The sequence below is a fragment of the Penicillium macrosclerotiorum genome, assembly GCF_028827735.1.
Source record: "Penicillium macrosclerotiorum strain IBT 26536 chromosome Unknown utg000011l_segment0_segment0, whole genome shotgun sequence".
Taxonomy (NCBI): Eukaryota; Fungi; Ascomycota; class Eurotiomycetes; order Eurotiales; family Aspergillaceae; genus Penicillium; species Penicillium macrosclerotiorum.
In genome coordinates this window covers 1,101,281-1,119,735 of record NW_026643090.1, presented here as the reverse complement: position 1 = coordinate 1,119,735, position 18,455 = coordinate 1,101,281, and the positions used below count along the sequence as shown (strand labels likewise).

Sequence of the window (18,455 nt, the reverse complement as noted above, 5' to 3'; positions counted from 1 at the left end):
ATCAATATGAATTCATGCACATAGCGTCATAATCTGTATGTGTTGCCATCTGGCATAGCTGTTAACATCGCAGGGTCGGCAGGTCTCTTGGTGCAACCCTAGTATTTCTCAATATGGATCTCTTCATTTCCCCCCTGCTGGATCGGTCTCAGCGTCGAGCTTTTTGGCGTCCTCTTTCTGACGACGCTCTTCACGCCACTTTGGTCCTTTGTAGATCACCAGCAAAAGGAGAGGTGAGGTTGCCAGCATCACCAACGAGACAAATGTAAAACACCAGCCACGGCCCATTGCAGAAAGCATAAGATCAATCAGAGCTGTAGCGCCAGCGCCTAACAAGCACCGGGCGAAGTTGTTAGCAGCAGTAGCCTTGGCTGCCTGTGTTGGGTATAGGTCTACCAGGACGGTGCTAACAGTATTGAAAGCCCCTGTTAGGGTAAGGCCCATAATAAACAGAATGGTGGTCGGCGCAGCAAGATGGACTCTGAAATCCAAGCACCATCCAAAAGCTAGGATACTGAGACTTCCCAGAGTCAGCATTGGAAAAGCAATCTGAAGGCGAGCTTTTTCTATGGGAAAATTCCGCAAGTCTGTATGGCGGTTCTTCACTAAAGGGAATCCCAATCGCTTCGCAATGCGGCGATAGTTATAATCCAGGAAGTTCCCATTGAGGATGGACGCGATGGAGGCTCCAAGGCCAAATGGAATATAGCACAGGCCAATCTGGAGATCATCCAGACCGTAAAGATCGTTGTAGATTGATGGAATTGTCGCACTGACATCATAGAACCCAGCAAACAGAATTGCATTACAGAAGAGGATTATGCTAGTATCCTTCTGGAACACGATGGCGAGGGTTTGGAAAGGGTTTGGGAACCTCAATTTCTGCTTTGGCGAGCTCGCCGAGGGTAGCACTCCTTCCTCGCGCATTTTCCGAGATTCCAGATAGTTGATCAAGGACATGTTCCATTTCTGGGGCGGTATTGAACCATCACCAACAACGCCTCTTGCCGTTTCGGGGAAGAAAATGAGGAACGGTATCATAAAAGCTCCGGAGAAAATGACCAGGAACCAGAAGATTGCTCGCCAGCCAAGATATTGAGCTAATAGACCCCCAATGACTGGCCCAACAGAAGGCCCTAATAGTGATCCTGCGGTAACGAATCCCATATAGGACCCTCTTTCAGATGCTGTGGCCACATCAGATACTACTCCCGAGGATAGGGCAATTGTAGTACTGCTTCCTGCACTCTGCAGACATCGCAGGACGAAGAGAGCTGCATAGTTGTTCTGCAGAGCCAAGCCAATATTGGCAGCGATATAGATCGTGAAGCATAGAATATATGCTGGCCGCCGTCCAGCTTTATCAGCAAAGTCACCAATAAACATGGGTGATAGCCCTTGAAAAATCTGTCATATCCAGAATATTAGTCTAACTACAGCGGGAAGAACAAATCGAACGCGGCAGATCAGCCTACCATATAACTTGTAAGTGTCAAGTTGATCAAGGAATTCGACACATGAAGGTCTTTTGCCAAGGTATTCAAGGCTGGGAAATAGATCTGAGAAGACACTGGCGAAAAAAACCCAGCCCATGATGCCATGAAGACAATATACCGGCGCTGATTCACAGGAAAAACTGAGTAGTCGACATCGGCAATCTCCCCACCACGATTCCCCGCCTTCTCGGTCACATCGTGAGCAGTCTGCGAGTCAGTCAAGGCCGTTGTTAGTGGCTCTGGCATTCCCATCGCCGTGAAACGGCCGTGATGGTCTTGCACAGGTTGGCAAGCCAAATAATATCTGGGCTTAAAACGATGTTCTGGGCCCAGAAGACATCCTGGAGAGAGTTCAGCGGGTCAAGCCTGCTATGGTTTTTGCACGGCTCGTGACTAGCCCCCATCTGGAAGGTATCAGGCCTGGTGTCAAAATTCCTGTCGGCGGGACCAGGCGTTTGTGGAGAACGCGACGGGCGTGCCGAGATGCCGAAGTTCTCGACATCAGAGGGCTTATCGGCGGTTAACTCCGACTTGACTACCAGGAAAACTGTGCTTGCATGGCCAAAGCTTCCTCCATACTACTGAGCTTCGGCAATCAGTGCAGGTTGCCGAACTTGCTTCGAAGAGATAAAAGAGTCGGGGATTTTGCTGTACCTCAATATGGTATTCCGCACGTGTGTTCTGGCCTTCATTTCTGCTTATCTTGAAATCTTACTCTGCACTACTCCGAGCTTATAGACCAGTAGACCAGTAAATCAAGGACAACCCGTCCAGGGAGACGAGTGCATCTTCAAAAATTAGAGTTATTTATGTTCTTGGTACTAATATACAAGGATCTAACCTCTCGCCTTGACTGCTTCTCGGCATGCTTCTAGGAAAATCTGACAGAACTCCCATACATCGGCGTAAGTGTTATACAATGGAGCGGGCGCCACTCGAATCACATCCGGCTTTCGTTCATCAATCACCACGCCATTCACTTCCAGATGATGGAGGACGTGATCCAATAGACCGGGTTGGAGCCGGAGGCTCAACTGTGCGCCTCTCTCGGCTGGATTGGAAGGGGTAATAAGCGTATAAGGTTTGTCCTCTGTTGGGGCATCCAGCGGGTATTTCAGTAGTAAATGTTCCAAGTAACCTGTGATATTCAACGATTTCTGCCGAATTTGCTTCATTGTCGCACGGTTGAAAATTTCGAGAGAGGCAACCACGGCGTTGATGTCCAAGACGGACGGGTTCGAGAGTTGGAACCCAGCGGCACCAGGCTGTGGGACAAATTCTAAACCGTGTCAGCTCTACTTTTATCATGAATAGCATAGATCCCATACTGTTGTCCATGTTAAAACGAGTCTTCAGGTCCCCACCCCACCAACCCGAAAAGCGAGGGCGGAGGCTTCTCTCGTCAACACTGCCATGGCGCTCGTGGACGAACAATGCAGCAATAGCGCCAGGACCGCTGTTGAGGTATTTGTAACTACACCAGGCTGCAAAATCCACATCCCAGTCATGTAACTGCAGATCGACATTCCCTGCGGCATGAGCACAATCCCAACCAATCAAAACGCCTCTTGAGTGAGCATGGGCCGTGATCTTTTGGATATCAAAGTATTGCCCGGTATAGAATTGAATTGCAGATAGAAGAATCAAAGCAGTGCTTGAAGCATGATCATCAATCACTTTCAGGATTTGGTCCGTGCTGAGAATGGGTCGATCTAGATTCTCCGGCTCAATCAAGACCATGGCCTTTTCGGGGTCCAGATTATGGTGACGGATCTGAGACTCAATGGCATACTGGAATTCATATCAAGTCAGCACAAATATTTCAAAGTGAACTCAAGAAGGATGATGTCACAGACATGATCACTAGGGAACGCCTTGCCCTCCAGGATGATCTTATACTTCTCTGGAGTGGGACAGTAGAAGCTAGCCATAAGCAGATGAAGGTTGGCAGTGAGAGTTCCCATTACAGCAACTTCACTCTGTAGACCACCAACAACAGGAGCCATTAATCTGGATCCGGCCGTATCCACATCCACAAATGGCGGCAGAAGTTGATCTTCATGGGGCACAAAATGTCCAGTCACACCTTTTGTCGCCCAGGTGCGGAGGTATTGTTCAACAAAGTGCTTGGTACTACGGGGCTGTACACCCAAGGAGTTTCCGCAGAGATAAATGGATCTGCTATCAGCCTCCTCATCGTGGTCTAATTATCGAATTAAAATTTTGTGGCCACATCCAGACGGGTTGGGTGAGCAATCCAAGCACGCACCTTCGCTAAGCGCCAGAGTATTTCTCTTTAAATCCTGTTTGGAAGGAATGATGAACTCTGCGCGGAATTTGTGAAGGGGGTCTTGAGCGTCGAGAGCTTCGGCATACTCCTTCGTATACGCTCTGATATCATTCTGGTAGGGAAGCGGGGGCCAGACTTGATATCGCGGAGATGTTGCAGCGAACCCATATCGAAAAGTGTCCAACGAGGTAGCCCAGAAAGATATATTCAAATATTAGAAGATAACCCGAGAGTTTCGGATTACGGACTTTCTCTCATCAGACAAATTTGAATCCAGTAGACTTAAACTGTCTTCCCCGCCAAACTCCGATCCGTTACCTCTTCAGTATTCTGCCATATCCCTCCGCTCACGCTGACCAATCATGCCTCTTCCGAACTGACTAACCCGCGGGCATCGGATGGGACGATACAATAATCGAAGCATCTTTTGCAAACTCTCGTCCGCCTTGCCTCACAGTCAACTTAGAAGCATGGTTCGATCCATTCACCCTGCTGCTGCTGCCAAGCAGCTCTCGCAGCCATGCCAGCGGTTCTTCTCAACTTCTCGACCCGCTTTGCGCCTATCGGCATCGCCCGCCGGCGAACTCGCTGCCCGCCGAAATGTTACAGCTACAGCCAAAGCATCTCGCTATTCCTCCACACACTTGCGACACTATTCCCTCCGGTCGCCCTTTGTTCAGCAATATGCTCGCTTCTCCTCCTCGCCCGCGCGCCCGGCTACGAAAGTTACCCAGAATCCGAGAACCGGAGATGACGGCGAGGCGCTCATGATCAATATCTCTCCGCGCGCTGTGGAGGTACGTTAACAATACTCCCTCGCATGGTCCTATTGTTGGTTGGCTCGTTTGTCTGTTTGTGATCGATAGAAAGTGCTGGTGGATGATGGAAGCCCTGTGAGACCTTCCTACGCTGCAATGGAAGTATGGTGATGATCAGAAACTCTAGAAGAGAACTGAGAACCAACTTATCCTTTCTGCTTAGGCCACCTGAAAGTGTGGTCTAGTACATACGACCACAGGGTGTGGAGAACAGGGCTTCCCGTCCGCTCAGCCGTACTTAAGCCACACGCCGGCAGGTTAGTAGTTGGGTGGGTGACCACCAGCGAATCCCTGCTGTTGTATGTTTTTGGTTTAATCTTTTTATTCTTGCCCTTTCTCTTTCTTGATCCTTTTTAAGCTCTTGTTATCAATGGATTTCCCAAAGTACAGTTCGGATACTAATCATCAAACAGCGCCTTCGAGAAATCACTGATCCATCCTCCTCTCCCTCCGCCATGAAAGAAGAAAACCCCTACCACCACCTGCGCATCACCGTTACCAGTGGCGGATGCCATGGATTCCAATACATGATGTCTTTAGAGTCGGCAAGCAAAATTGATCTGGAAGAGGACACCATTTTCGAGGGCGAGGCCGAGGCTTCAGAAGGATCCACGGGGGTCGCTGGCGAAGCCAAGGTCATCATGGACGAGCCCTCGTTGGAGCTGTTATCCGGCAGTACAGTTGACTACACCACTGAACTTATTGGAAGTCAGTTCAAGATTGTCGATAATCCCCGCGCAACCAGTAACTGTGGCTGTGGAACGAGCTTTGATGTGATGGATTGATTTTAGCCTGGAGACTGCATTGATTTGAAGGCCAACTCACGTTTCTTCTCCCTTTGCCCTGTACAAATACCATACCTCTCATCGGGCCGATAGATTAATTTGCATTTTATACCCTCTTCTCTCTGAAGCCTATCTACGACCCCAAGACCCATGCAATCTTTCTGTGTTAGTTGGTGATTGAGAATTTCTTGGGAAGCTAATTAGGTGTTGCACATGATCAATCGACAATCAAGACGCAGGCATATGCATAAATTCGTCTTGTTTACCTTTGAGTCTCAAGGTGTTAAAGGATTCATTAGATGGCCAACAGCCTGAGCAAAACAAACACAAGCCTTATAGATACTGATATAGAGGGGACTAGAGTAGAGTGAAATGAGGAGAGATAGGAAGAGGTAGCCTCCGGAAAGTTGTTTTTGGCATCCTTTCAAGTTACTAGGCAGGTCATTTAAGCACTGCTCCACTGCCACTATCTTGTCCTGAGCCGGAAAATACCCTTTTCGAAACAGGGATTTCTGTGCTTTGTATCTGAAGAAGGATTCAAGTCGTTCTAGCACCTCGGTATTTATATATATATAGTCGATGGCAGGGGGAAAGAACATCATAAATCTATGCATTTCATCAAGTCTCTCCCTCTTTTTTTTCTTAATCTAACTCACACAGCACTCCTTTCGAGTGAATCAAATCACATGCCTAGGAAAGAAAAAGCAGAACAGCAGACCGGGGCAAATGTGAGTCTCGTACGCCCTCCAAAGATATCGCGATAGCCCGACTTGATTTTGCATCCACATGGAGTCCATGAAACCAAAAAAGGACCAGGGACAGAACAGCAAAGAAAAAGGAAAAGGAATCGTAGTATAGAAAGAACCAGGAACAGGAGAAGCAATGTAGACAATAGGGGAAATGGAAATAGAAGGGGGAAGTGGGTAGGAATATGAAAGAAAAATATTCATCTCAAGTCATGTACTGCTCTTTCTTGCGCGGGTGGAGTCAGTGCCATTCTCCACCTTTTTGACCCTCCCCGAGCACCTGCAGAACATACCATGAGATGGGTATGCATGGGGTGATACCTATCCCAGGTGGGGAAGGCTCTATGTGTCTTGTGCACCACTTTAGTAGACACGGGCAAGGTTGCGCAGGTACCAGTCCACCAGGCGACGGCCGGCCTTGGTCTCACTAACGTGGATCAGGTCGTCCTCAAGGGCGTAGTCAAGATCATTGGCGATGACAGCATCACCCTCCAGTAGGCCACCCTCGACCCAGCGGATCTGGCGGCTGCGCTGCTTGTTCACAAGCAGCCAGGAGCGGAGCTGTTCAGGCTCCACTTCGAGGAAGCCAGCGAGCTTCTTCAGGTCCATGGTGGTGTAGAGCTTCAGGTAGGAACGGATGGTGGGGTTAAAGAGGGTGTTCTTGACCTCATCCATGAAGATGGCGGTGTGGTGGTCGACAGGGTCGACATTGTAAGCCGGGTTCTCGAAGTCCGGAGGGGTGGGGCTGATGAACTTGGGGCAGGCGGAGCGGAAAAGCTCCTCGAAGACGGGCAGGGCCTCGGGGCCGCCATGCTGCATGCGGTGGAACTGCTCGCCGTACTTTTCGCGCACGGCGGAGTGGATGGTGTCATCCAGACGGGTGGGGTGCAGGGCAACGCAGATGGCGATGAGGGCATACATCTGGTCGTTCTTCTTGGCAATGGCATCATAGTTGTTGCCGCCCTTCTGGAAATTCTTCGTCCGTGACACATACACCAAGATGTGGCTGAACATGCGGATGGCGTCGGCGTAGCGGCGCATCATCATGTAGGAGAAACCCACATAGTAGTAGGTGGTGAAGTGGGCGGCCATCACCCGGGCGAACATGGCCTTCTTGTTCATCTCGATATCATCGAGGGTCTTCAGGGCAAGGCTGAAGTCACCGAGCAAACAGTGCACACGCAGCAGGCCGATGATGGAAAAGTATCCCAGCATCTTGTAGAGAGGGCGGGAGCCGTACTCGCCAGCGAAGGCCACAGGGTCTTCACTCCGCTTCATGGCGGCCAGCTGCTCGTTGATCTGGGAGCGTTGGATGAGTGAGTACAGGACGTTCAGCACGGAATAGCACCCCCAGGTGTTGGGGTTCTCGCGGAGCAGCTGGGCCTCCTCCTCGTTGGAGCCACTGCGGGCAACTCGGTTGCGGTAACGGCAGAACGATTCGAATTGATAGATGAACTCGTCAATGACATCCCAGGCCCAGTAGTACTATGAAAGAGCATTGAAAATATTAGTCTCCGTGTAACAATAAATGCGTGTGATCTTCATCTCTTTTTTGTTTTGTTCTTTCTTTCTTGGTCGAGTTCCGTCGATTTCACAAAAGCCACTCTTCAATTTCCATTGTTTTCCCTCCGCCATCGACACAATCTAACCGACCAAGGGAATGGAGAGGACATCGTCGGAGCACCTACCGAGGGAACCTCCAGATCGACGGGACCTTCCGAGTTCAGGATGTAGTGAAACAGGCTGCAGTAGTTGTCATAACTGGCGAATTTGGTCTCGAGGGTCGCCTGGTATTCCAGCGGGGTAGCAGCAGCGGCGAGTTGTGCCTGCAGGTCCTGGGCCTGCGAGCCACCGAGAGATGTTGTCCGGTCCAGCTCACTCATGCCATCTTCGTAGTTGACCTGTTCACGGTAGTCGTTGACCAGAGCCTCCTCCTCGACATCAGACTCGTCATTCAGGTTAGGGCGCGCATTGGCGCGGTCATCGTAAGACATTTTGGGTGGGATAGGATCGGCAAGAACGGAGAGATCGGATGGGAGTTTTTTTTCTTGCGCCGAGATGACGGCAAGGGCGGAAGAGAGGGTGGTGGGTGGGGGTGCACGTCCGTCGGCGGCGTGTGGGATTTGCCAAAAGAAGTCGAATTTTGAGGGTTTTCGCTTCGGTGTTGTGCTTATCTTATCTGCGCATAAAGACGGGGCTGACTCAGCAACAGATGCACAACTTCCTTCAAGTTGAAACTTGAATGAACTGGAGTTCTGCTCCAGCTAAGCGTATATAATTGTATAAAATCATTATATGAAATGACGCCAATTTACTCTTTGTTTTCTTGACTACTGAGAGACAGCCAGTATGTTGGTTATTTCACACTATTTCTGATTAGTAGCTCTGGGCTTTTACGCTACTTTCCACTTCCCTTGGGTTTCGGCACCAGTTTGATTGGCTCCTAGAGCTTGTAGTTTAAACTACTCATTTGGATTTGGAACAGGAGCGGCATAAAGTGTTAAGTCAGTAATGGAAATGAGAGCAAGCGTCCTCAGAAGTCATGGTAGAGCCATCTTGGTGGTTGGACTACATGACCTTCTACCCACATAATCTGATTGTGATCAAATAAACACTGGTCTATTCATAATATTTTCGCATCGCTGGTAGCACAGTAGGCTCGGATGATAGTCTCGTGTCTTGGACACAAAAATTAGGTATGGCCTCGACCGTTATTCTGAATCGATGAACATTGAAGTCTTTTGAAAGCGTGGATCGGGTTTATTTTTTTGATTTCACTTTACATCCTTTTTACATCGTTTTCTGAGGAAGTAGCCCCTGCTTCGCCTGGAGTACCTCGGTGAGAATCTGGAAGCCGGAAGCTGGAGGGTTGATGCTTGGGGGTCCTGTTTAGGCGGCGGGCTGCACCGGTGGGTGGCGGCCCGCGACCCTCTATCCCTCGCCTTCAGAGGCCATGCTTGCCTTCTTTCTTACGGGACGAGCAACTGAGAGATCTGAATGATACTAGCAGAGCTCGTTGTATTAAGAGAGATCCACGAAATAAGCCCGAGAATGTGGAGGATTTCTCCTTCTCCTCTCTCCTTTAGACCTGAATCCCTATGCTATAGACAAGACAGGGGACCTGACCTGTGGCAACATCCACGTACCAGCACACCGTCAATAATGCCACCGCTTATCTCTTAGGATCATCTCCTCGGGCTCCTCCCAAGTCGGTGAGCCACTCATCTAGCTACTTCAGCTCGCCAACTCAGTACCTATTCCCTGATGTTGGAATGAAACAACCTTTGTCGACTGCCGGCCGTGAGAGAATTAATCGCGCTAACCAACCACTCCAGGGCAGAGAGGCTGGTGCTCGGACAGAACGCGACTCCCTGCTAAGGTACGGCGGACCATCTTCCCTCGAGTTGACGATGTTCACACACGTCAGCGCCGTCAACATCGATTAGCACGAGGGTACTTCCGGAAGCGTCAATCGCATTCGTTCACACAATACTCACCTTTGCACCGGCTCTTCATTCGTAGGACAATCAGCAACCATATCGGTCGCATCAATCCCATCACTCCCTTTCGGTTTTTCAGTCCCGAGGCTCGAACAAGGCGCCATGCCATGGCTCTGATCCTTTGCGAACTGCAGATTCATCTAGGATAGCGAGTGCCTCAAGCGGCAGTGTTACAACTCCCATTTGAGCCACCCGTTGGATGTGGTGGATAACAACGGCGGTGGGTTTGGACCTCCGACTAATCGCTCCGCCAAACCGACAAAGCTCGATGAAAGCGTGCTGCGACTGGACAGCCCCATCCAGCAGATCCACGAAATGCCTCAGGCTCGTCTGGACAACATCAACCACACCAGTAGGAAGATATTTGAGTCCATAAGACAGGCGGTGACTACGAAGACATGCAGCTATTTCTTTTGCCTGCTCAATCCACATGCCCTGGAAAAGCTTCGCCCTCATTCCCTGCTGATTTCGATTGATCAAATTCTCAAGGAGGTTCATGATGACTTGGCGATACTTGATACTGTGCATACCATCAGCATGGGTTGAAAAGATAAAGAAAGGGGAAGAGAGAGAGAAGCAACGCGCAAGGACAGCCACAACTCAGCGCCGCAGTGGTCTTACCGGACTATGAGCAGGTGTGGAACGGGATCTTCGCCAACCTGAGATGCATCAGGCCAATACTTAAGCCACTCCGTCAACTGATTATACGGTTGCTCTGCTTTTTTCACTAAGTGAAAGTTGTTCTCGCGTAACTCTTCGTCGCAAAGAAGTTCCTGAATGTGCACTGCGATGCTCATCAAATGGACAAGACTCTGTCTGAGCAGAGGTAGCTGGGTCGGCTTTGAGGCATAATCGACTTGACTTGGTCGTGGGTATGGAGCCCAGTTGACGTCACTGTCGCCTCCATTTTCGATCCTGGATACAGGTCGTGTCAAGTTTGAGCATTTGTTCAGCGTCATGGACAGCTCCAAGTTCACGCTGAAAACCCCCATGCAGTAATGGTACACACGCGTTGTCTGGTGGGTGTCATTGGTTCATTGGTTGAATAGGATAGCCTTGGAAGAACGAAGAGATCCATGTCCTGTGCTAATTGCACTGCTTGTCGAACCAACCACCAAGCTCGGCTTTTATTTCCTTGACTTGAATATCTGTCGAATCAGTTAGCCTTCTGTCAAAGGTGTTCAAAGGTCTTGCGGATAGTTTACCACATACACGCAAGACATCATGAGAAGTGCCTGGATATTTGTCAATGTCAAATCTCCATCTTGAGTTTTCCACAACCTTTCAGCCTCTTGCAGAAATTTTTGCCCACGAGAGAAGGCGTCATCAGGGTCAGAAAGAACGTCAGGACTATCGGAGTAGGCCTATTGTTGGTTAAAAACAAGCTTGGTATAGTAGGGACTAAGTCTTAGGCTCTCATACGCTTGCCATCGCCAACATGCTATTGACTAAGAAGGGGGAGCAGAATTCCGACTTCAAATTTCCCCGTTTCATGTGGTCAAGGAAAACATGCTGGTCGAGGAACTGCGAGCATGGATGATCCCACGTGAAGTACAAGGAAATCAAATTCGACACAAGGTCGTTGCTAGCGGTGACGTTGGTCCAAGGCTTGGCCGGTACTTTAAAAATGGGGATATCACAGAGGCTTTCCAAGCTCACTCGTGCGTACGGGTCAGATGCGGCCTTCAGCGACTCGGTGGCATGCTCTGGGGAAGCGGAGGTGCGATCCAGCGTTCCTTCGAAGCGTTCCATAGGAGACGTTTCCAGATATTTGCTTCCATCCTCCCGCTCTGTCGATTGACCTGCTGTTGATGAAGTGCCTGAATCCGTGAATTGCGTCACAGAACTACCCACCGCATGGGCTATTTCTTCCAATGATGCGTCTTCTCGAATCAAATCGATGATTTTATCAACCTTCTCCTGCGGTGCCGATCGAATTTTGGCAACCAAATTGTTCAGGATGTCTTTGAAGTCCGACAACTCTCGTATTGTGCGTTTCACAGCGATTTTACGGCGCAGGTCTCGGCTTGGGTCGAATTCACAATCGCTTTCGGCACCTGCCCCAACACAGGCCTGGCATGGGGACGGTGGCCCGGAGCACTTTTTTTGAAGGACGACAGATATCAGTTGCTGAGAAGTTTGAATCGAAAGTGTGATCTCACTAATCCTAGCAGAGCTAGGGCATGGCCGGACTGATTGAAGTTGTGCAGCTTACCTTTCGCTTTGCAGCCTTGCATGCAAGACACGCTGTGGAGTTTTTCTTTGGCCGATTGACGGCGATCGAAGTGTTGGAGGTCAACATACGGGATGGCCCGGGTGCTAGAGGAGGGAATGGTCTGGAGTTGTGCTGGCTCATCTTTTGGGCTGGCTGCCAAGCAACCAAATCCACGCATATGTGGGCTCCAGACAATGCTATCCTATCCAGTACTCAGAGTTCACCTCGATTCAATTGGTCGTTGTGGTGCAAAGCTGTGGATGAGAACGAGGGTCAGCTTCGTTCAGGACTTGCTCTTCCAAGCAGCGCCTAGCCCCAGGGCAACAGAGACCACGCGGGTCATTGCGAGGCGGTTTTGCGTGGTCGAATATATGGCACATACCGCCGTCTAACGAAATCTTCATATTCCTTTCGACTCCTAGCGCCCCGAACGGTATTCGATGATCATGTTTGGTCGAACAGAGGTATGGCTGCTGTGGCTCGTTTGCTGTGTTAAGTACTCGCGGGTGGAACTCGACTAGCAATCGATATGAATTTGCCTGAAAGGCATTGAAATTGATCTGCACGCGACAAGGAATAATTGAGGGGGTCCACGACATCTAACAAACACAAGGGCTTGCTGTCGCACAACGAGGGTGGCCCCGTGGCCCCAATTGCTCAGGATTGAACGCCACGATTGACTTGAGGGGAAGGCGACGAATCGACAGCCAATCTTACACCTTTGGCTGCAGGGAAGGGATTGGAACGAGACCAGGGTCGGCTGGATCTAGGGTATTCTTGGAGGTCGGCGTGGGACTTGCGTCGAAAACAGGAGTAAAATCGGAGCGTTGCCGGGCCCTACGACGTGACCGCTATGCCCCCGGTGGAAACTCCCGCATTGCCGGCACAATACCATGTTTCAATTGCAATATATTCGTTGGTAGCTATTGGATATTCGTTTTTACATGCTCCTTGCACCGGGCCCTCACTCGCCTTAGCCACTTGAACGGCCCCACGAACCGATGATAATACTTTACCGAAACAATCACTGAGGAGCGCTGCAAGTTTGAAAAGCACCAGACGATGCCCAATGTCATGCACGCGTGTCATGGATATTGGAGCTGAATTATGCATAGTATGTCTTTTTTCCGAACAACGCCGTAAGGATGGGATCTCAGGAGCAAAATGGACGCCACATAAATTCCAGAAGGGGTCGCTGCTCTTCCAAGCCAACAACTGTCGTTTGCCGACTCTGAGCCCTCCTGGGGCACCCGAGCAGCACTCCCGACGTAATGAAAACCCAGCTATGCAGAATGGATGCTAGGTGATATCAGTCTCCACAATTCCTTTCCTGTTATGGTGCCCTTGTAACAAGAATTCCATTCCGCGGCTTCGATTGGCCGCTACTGACTTCCGCACAGACTGGATTCTGCCTACAGTAGGATTGACCGTCCACTCGGTATCCAATACATCGGATTGCTACTCCACTCACTCGGAGTGAGGCTACCAGGGGGCAGTTTGTAATCTCGGTGCATACATCGCTATACGCGGCATGGTAAGTGCCAGATGATGCCATCGAGATGAACCCCGGTAATGCGGCAAGATGTGATCAAACTGCCCATCGCCTTCTGGTTGAAACGAGAGGGAAGATTTCTCTTGTCTGGAGTATGTGACAAGTATCTCCCACGGTCCTGGTTGACGGAAACGACCACAAGCTAGCTTGCTACATAAAATGTTTCATAGGATACGCGGACGAAACCAGGGAACAAAGAATCAAAGGTATGCAAAAGATTTCTCCCGGGCTTCGATGTGTTCGGCAGATTCCGACGTCCTACGCCCTCCGCTTATCCATCGTAACGTTCCTTCGGGCAGGGCCAAACTTCGTATTTCCACACTTTGATCGACATCGTGGTGGTCAGTTGAGGGGAGCTGAAATATTCGCCATATGATACATCATGTTGACTTTATCCTAGATGTCCATCACGTTCTTGGAAGTTCCTCCCAAAATCGTGGACCTGCCGGTCGGTTTGCTTTTTGCCCACCTCCATCGCGATTGATTGGCCGGAAGCGAGCCATCCAATGAGGAAGCGATTATCAGGCTACAGTTGATATGGTATCTATCTGGAGGTCGACGGCTGGCGACACAGACAGCATGCATTAGTATCAAGGGTTTATCAAGAGTGACAGGCGTCAACCACTGTGATCCTGAAATGTTTGTATCCCCACTGAGAAAGTCTATCATGCAGGTGCCGGCATCAATTTGATCCTTTGTCAGTTGGGTTTTCCTCCAACTCTGACACATTGTTGCATCTGCGCCCTTTCGCTCCCTGCGTTTGTGCTTGGTCATTTGGTAGCCCTCGCCCCCTGTCAACGCTTTGTCAGACCCCCTCGTTCATCGATGAAATACATCTCTCCCCGAGGATTCAAAGGCCTATTGTCATGCAGGACGGGGAGAACCAGAACTACAGATGTTCCTTTGCAGTGGCCCTGGTTGATCAACACCGGACACACGGCCCAGATCCTAAGTGCTTCACCGTGCAGCTGAAAAAGGACAGTTCACGATTATGCAATGGCATTTTCTTTTTGTCACTAGTATCGATGCAAGAATGAGACAGACCGTTATTGCATGTGTCGAAGACCCAAAATACCCTGTCGTCCCCCTCTAACAGGCGCATGAAGTGCCGCATCTTGGGTCATGGGAAGGGCTGGTCTGAATAGCAACCAGAAAATCTGCATCAATATCATCATTATCGCAGATCCCCAGCTGCATCTGTCCGCTGGAGAGGAGGTGAGACAAGAGCCGAGATTGGAGGCGGCATTGGATGGCAAGTCAACCACCCTGCCCCCAACCCGATGTCAACCCCACCCGATTACTGGCTCGGATAAAACAGCCGGATTTGTCTCACCGACTTTCATTGGGTCTTCGTGCATAGATGCATAGAACTTCCCACCCTCCCGATGGGAGAGCTGAGTGTCTCAAAATAGTAGAGATGCATGCGCGAATGGTGGTACTTTTGCTTAGTTCGCTTCAAGGGTATCTTTTCCGTCCATCTCAATTTAAAACTTGCTGCAACTCCCTGGCATGCGCCTGCTTTTCACGATCCAAGCACTGACCCTCTCGATTGAGGAGATGCAATCTAAACTATACAGACTTTATCTCAATGACGGCAAATCTGCCTCCTATCGGCGCTTCCCATGACTTTTGCTAGGAAGAGACAACTCCCGTCCCCTAAAAATAAAAAGAAAAGAAAAGAAACTCAATCGAATTAGAGCTTTCGAGGAAGTAGAAGTCCATCCCCAAACGGTGTGACTGCGATACCGTGGTGACTCCCCTCCTCCCTTTTCTTTCGTAATTCCAGAATGAAGTGGGGAAGGCAGGGCTGAACCTGGTAGCCGTGCTGCACCTGGTTAACTACGGCAGTTCCAGGGGCCTCGGAGGCGTGCGGACGGCTTCGTAAGTCCATAGCCTGAGAGGTCAAATGCCCTATCGGGTTTTCTTTAGAGAAACTTGAGTCGATGCCCAATGATTCCTCCCTAGTCCTCCCATGTCCTCCTCCTCGGAGATTCTCCAATTTCCTCTCCTGGCGCATTACGCCTGCCCTTTGCGCCCGCCTCTGACTGGACGCTGCGCCTTGGCAGCCATGCATTGATCTCGATTTAGTGATACTAAAGCGCATCATTGGTGGGGGACAATGCTTGCGAAGGACGTTCTCAATCGAGACACCCGATGGCTCCCTTGAAGTCAATAAGAATCAAAATCAAAAAGTGCTGCAAGTCGACCTGTTAGAAACAGCTACCGTTCGTCCTCAGGGGGTTCTTTTGGCTCACTCGATCTCTCCTTTCTGCATTAATTTTTTTATCCACAATTTGTATTATCGTTGATAACTATCTCGCGCCGGGTCTCCACCCACCACGTCCAGGCACTTAGTGCCATCTTTTAATCTAGATAAAACAACTTGTCTTGGGCCTATTTCTTTGCCCATAATAGCTTCGGCCTCCTTCCTTTTCCCGCCGAACCTTTCTTGCACTAGACAATTCACCGCAGCACGGTTCCTTGGTCCTCAATTCTCTGCTCCCTCACGTATCGCCCCCATGATGAAAATTGTTGTGGCAGGAGAGAAGGATAGAAACGGTCACCATATTCCGTCGGAAACACCTTTTCCATAAGCATCCAAGCCAGATCGGCGGCGAAATCCGGGTGCGACCCCATAAAGAAGCAACCCTCGAGGGGTGATTTCAACACTGTCCGCCGGAGCTCGGGTAGATTGTTCATCACTAGCTCCAGCGCTATTTCTTTAAGCTTGCGGTAGTTGGCGCGCCGTGAATAGAGCTCGCGCATGACCATGCCGAAGCTTAGTCGGGGCGTGTGGTCCCACGCGGACGCAGCTTTGAGCTCCCTGAAGAGGAGCTCCTGGAAGGCGTTGTGGAAGTTCGCCTCAGCCATGTCGCGGAGCTCGTCGATTACGAAGTAGTCTGCTTCGGCGAAGATACGAAGGTGGTGATACGCTAGATTGGAGCAGATGGTATTTCCGGGAGATGCGCTCCTCGCAGACGTCTTTCGTGAGCTGTTAATCTTTTTGAAGGATGTAAAGGGGGCGGTCATCAATTCACAGGCTGAATTGAGAAGTTTGGGATCAGACTTGATATCGATGTCGGGCTCTTCGAAGTCTGCATAGTCTGGAGAATAGGTCATAAAATGTTATTAGATTTTTTTTTAACCTCGTTGCCCTTGAAATCCTCTTCTAAATACATACCATTAAATTCCACTGCCATATGTTCTGTGTAAGAGATTAGTGGATTTCTTTGCGCCAACTCCATTGTCGACGAGGGGGTTTAAAAGCTCAAAAGCTCGTCTGTACTTGCCTGGATCCAACGTGTAGTTCCCTGTGTATAGAAACTCTAGAATCTTCTCAACAAAGATCGAATCTCGGCCGCAAAGAGTGATATGACCAAAATTTTCCTAAAGACCCTCATGAGCTCTAGGTTTCCAAACTTAATTGCAAAAGAATGAAGAAAAGAAGAAATAGAAAGAAAACGCAACACATTTTCATCACTCGTACCTTGAATTTTCCATTTAATGCAGCGTTGAAGTAGCCTGATAAAGGACAGATGATGATCTTGTGAGCTAAGAAAATCGTGTCCCTGCAAATCAATTGCACGTCGCTGTATTGGGGGTTGTGGAAAAAGCTGCTTTAGGTAAGCACAGGCTCTCAGAGGATCTTTAATTTGACCATAACTATACGGGGTCTCTGACCTGTGTACGCGCTCCTGAATCTTTCGGGTGATCTTGTTAGCTTCAACAATTACCTTTTGAAACGGGGACTCGACGGTCTTCCACGGCCTGTAACTTGATTGCGTCGATTCCGGGTACGAAATCGTCCAGGCTGGTAACTTAGGCGGATTCCAGTCGGGCATCATCAAAGGCGGAGGAGTTGGTTGAAAGGAAGGCCACCATGGTGTTAGGGTGTTAGCTTGGGTCTGAGGTGTAGGGGATATCTCAAAACTCCCACGGATGTAGGCACGCGTGAAGGGTGCCATGACGGGCAGATTAAGGATCAGGTTGAGGGAGAAGAAGAAGATACAGCGAAGGAGAAAATGCTCCTTAAATATTCGATGGGGAATGGTAGGCAAGTTGAAAAGCGGCATTATCTCTCACTTGATTCCAAGACAAATTAGTAGGTCTGATATAGTGAGAGTGGCCAAACATTTGATGGCTCGGCAGTTTGCGTTGGCTGAACAAAGGCGTTCGTTCACAAAGATACTGTTCAAGAGAAAGGGTAGCGCTAACTAGAACATTTTGCCAATTCCTTGTCCTATTTTCATACTAGTGATTGCCAGATCATTAAATATTACTTTATTGAGCATATTATTGTAAGTTCTTTGGACAACTTTAATATGGGAACCCGGGAAATTGACACTGAAAAGACCGCGTGTAACATTAGAGACACCTGTAGCTCCCCTGACCAACATGGTCGCCACACTTTACCCGAGAAAAAATTCTCTTTATAGGGACCATGGGTCTGAGCAACACTCACCTTTATCAAACTCAAGTATGTTGACGTCTTTTTGGCCTAAATCCCAAGGTAATGAGGTATTCAGTTATCACCGGTTACTGACTGCAATGCTAAGCTTTCTTCCGGATATCAACTGACTGACCAACTGAACAGTTCTAGGGACACGGAGTCTGATCACTCTTGCCTATTCGATCGGAAATTGCTTAGCTGTTCGTACGATGACAGTGAGGCTGCGCACAAAGCTGACGGACCCTTACTTTAAAGATGTCTTAAATTAGCCGGAGATCAATTCCTATAAGCTTTGTTTTCCGCTGCATCCTACTTGATTTATAGGAGCCAGGTAAGCATCCCATATATATACTTACACATAAGATTGGTTTACTGCCTGAAAGACAGTAGCCTAATTAGCTAATCCTTCGTGGAACTTGAGCTATATTTCTACTAACATCTACAATTATGTTAACAACCAGGTATATGAAGATGAGTCGTATAAATAGATCTCGGTAATATTTCCGCTATTCACTCTCTTCTTAGGGCAGAATGCCCATTGATCAGGTTAAAAATCAATAACAACTATTAGGTACAATGTGCAGAGGTCCAATCTTGAATAGA

The 18,455-nt window shown here is 49.2% G+C and overlaps 6 protein-coding genes across 6 annotated transcripts; 1 reads left to right on the top strand and 5 right to left on the bottom strand.

The window, feature by feature from the left end:
- Window positions 1–123: 123 nt before the first annotated feature.
- On the bottom strand, window positions 124–1,386 carry N7462_011363 (uncharacterized protein; the record flags this gene model as incomplete). Its single annotated transcript, XM_057083077.1, has 1 exon — window positions 124–1,386. One exon carries the CDS (start codon window positions 1,384–1,386, stop codon window positions 124–126), a length of 1,263 nt encoding a protein of 420 aa, XP_056928432.1.
- Window positions 1,387–2,332: 946 nt separating this feature from the next.
- On the bottom strand, window positions 2,333–3,502 carry bna5-1 (kynureninase; the record flags this gene model as incomplete). Its single annotated transcript, XM_057083076.1, has 3 exons — window positions 2,333–2,761; window positions 2,904–3,287; window positions 3,353–3,502. The coding sequence occupies 3 exons, from the start codon at window positions 3,500–3,502 to the stop codon at window positions 2,333–2,335; spliced, it is 963 nt and encodes a 320-aa protein (XP_056928431.1).
- Window positions 3,503–4,256: 754 nt separating this feature from the next.
- On the top strand, window positions 4,257–5,389 carry N7462_011361 (HesB/IscA family protein; the record flags this gene model as incomplete). Its single annotated transcript, XM_057083075.1, has 2 exons — window positions 4,257–4,583; window positions 5,018–5,389. 2 exons carry the CDS (start codon window positions 4,257–4,259, stop codon window positions 5,387–5,389), a joined length of 699 nt encoding a protein of 232 aa, XP_056928430.1.
- A 1,109-nt stretch (window positions 5,390–6,498) lies between these two features.
- Window positions 6,499–8,129, bottom strand: N7462_011360 (putative eukaryotic translation initiation factor 3 subunit EifCl; the record flags this gene model as incomplete). The annotated part of the gene is made up of 2 exons (XM_057083074.1): window positions 6,499–7,620; window positions 7,824–8,129. The coding sequence occupies 2 exons, from the start codon at window positions 8,127–8,129 to the stop codon at window positions 6,499–6,501; spliced, it is 1,428 nt and encodes a 475-aa protein (XP_056928429.1).
- A 1,581-nt stretch (window positions 8,130–9,710) lies between these two features.
- Window positions 9,711–11,937, bottom strand: N7462_011359 (putative C6 transcription factor; the record flags this gene model as incomplete). Its single annotated transcript, XM_057083073.1, has 5 exons — window positions 9,711–10,155; window positions 10,257–10,550; window positions 10,848–10,999; window positions 11,058–11,765; window positions 11,851–11,937. 5 exons carry the CDS (start codon window positions 11,935–11,937, stop codon window positions 9,711–9,713), a joined length of 1,686 nt encoding a protein of 561 aa, XP_056928428.1.
- Window positions 11,938–15,865: 3,928 nt separating this feature from the next.
- On the bottom strand, window positions 15,866–16,602 carry N7462_011358 (uncharacterized protein; the record flags this gene model as incomplete). The annotated part of the gene is made up of 2 exons (XM_057083072.1): window positions 15,866–16,506; window positions 16,584–16,602. The coding sequence occupies 2 exons, from the start codon at window positions 16,600–16,602 to the stop codon at window positions 15,866–15,868; spliced, it is 660 nt and encodes a 219-aa protein (XP_056928427.1).
- Window positions 16,603–18,455: the final 1,853 nt, after the last annotated feature.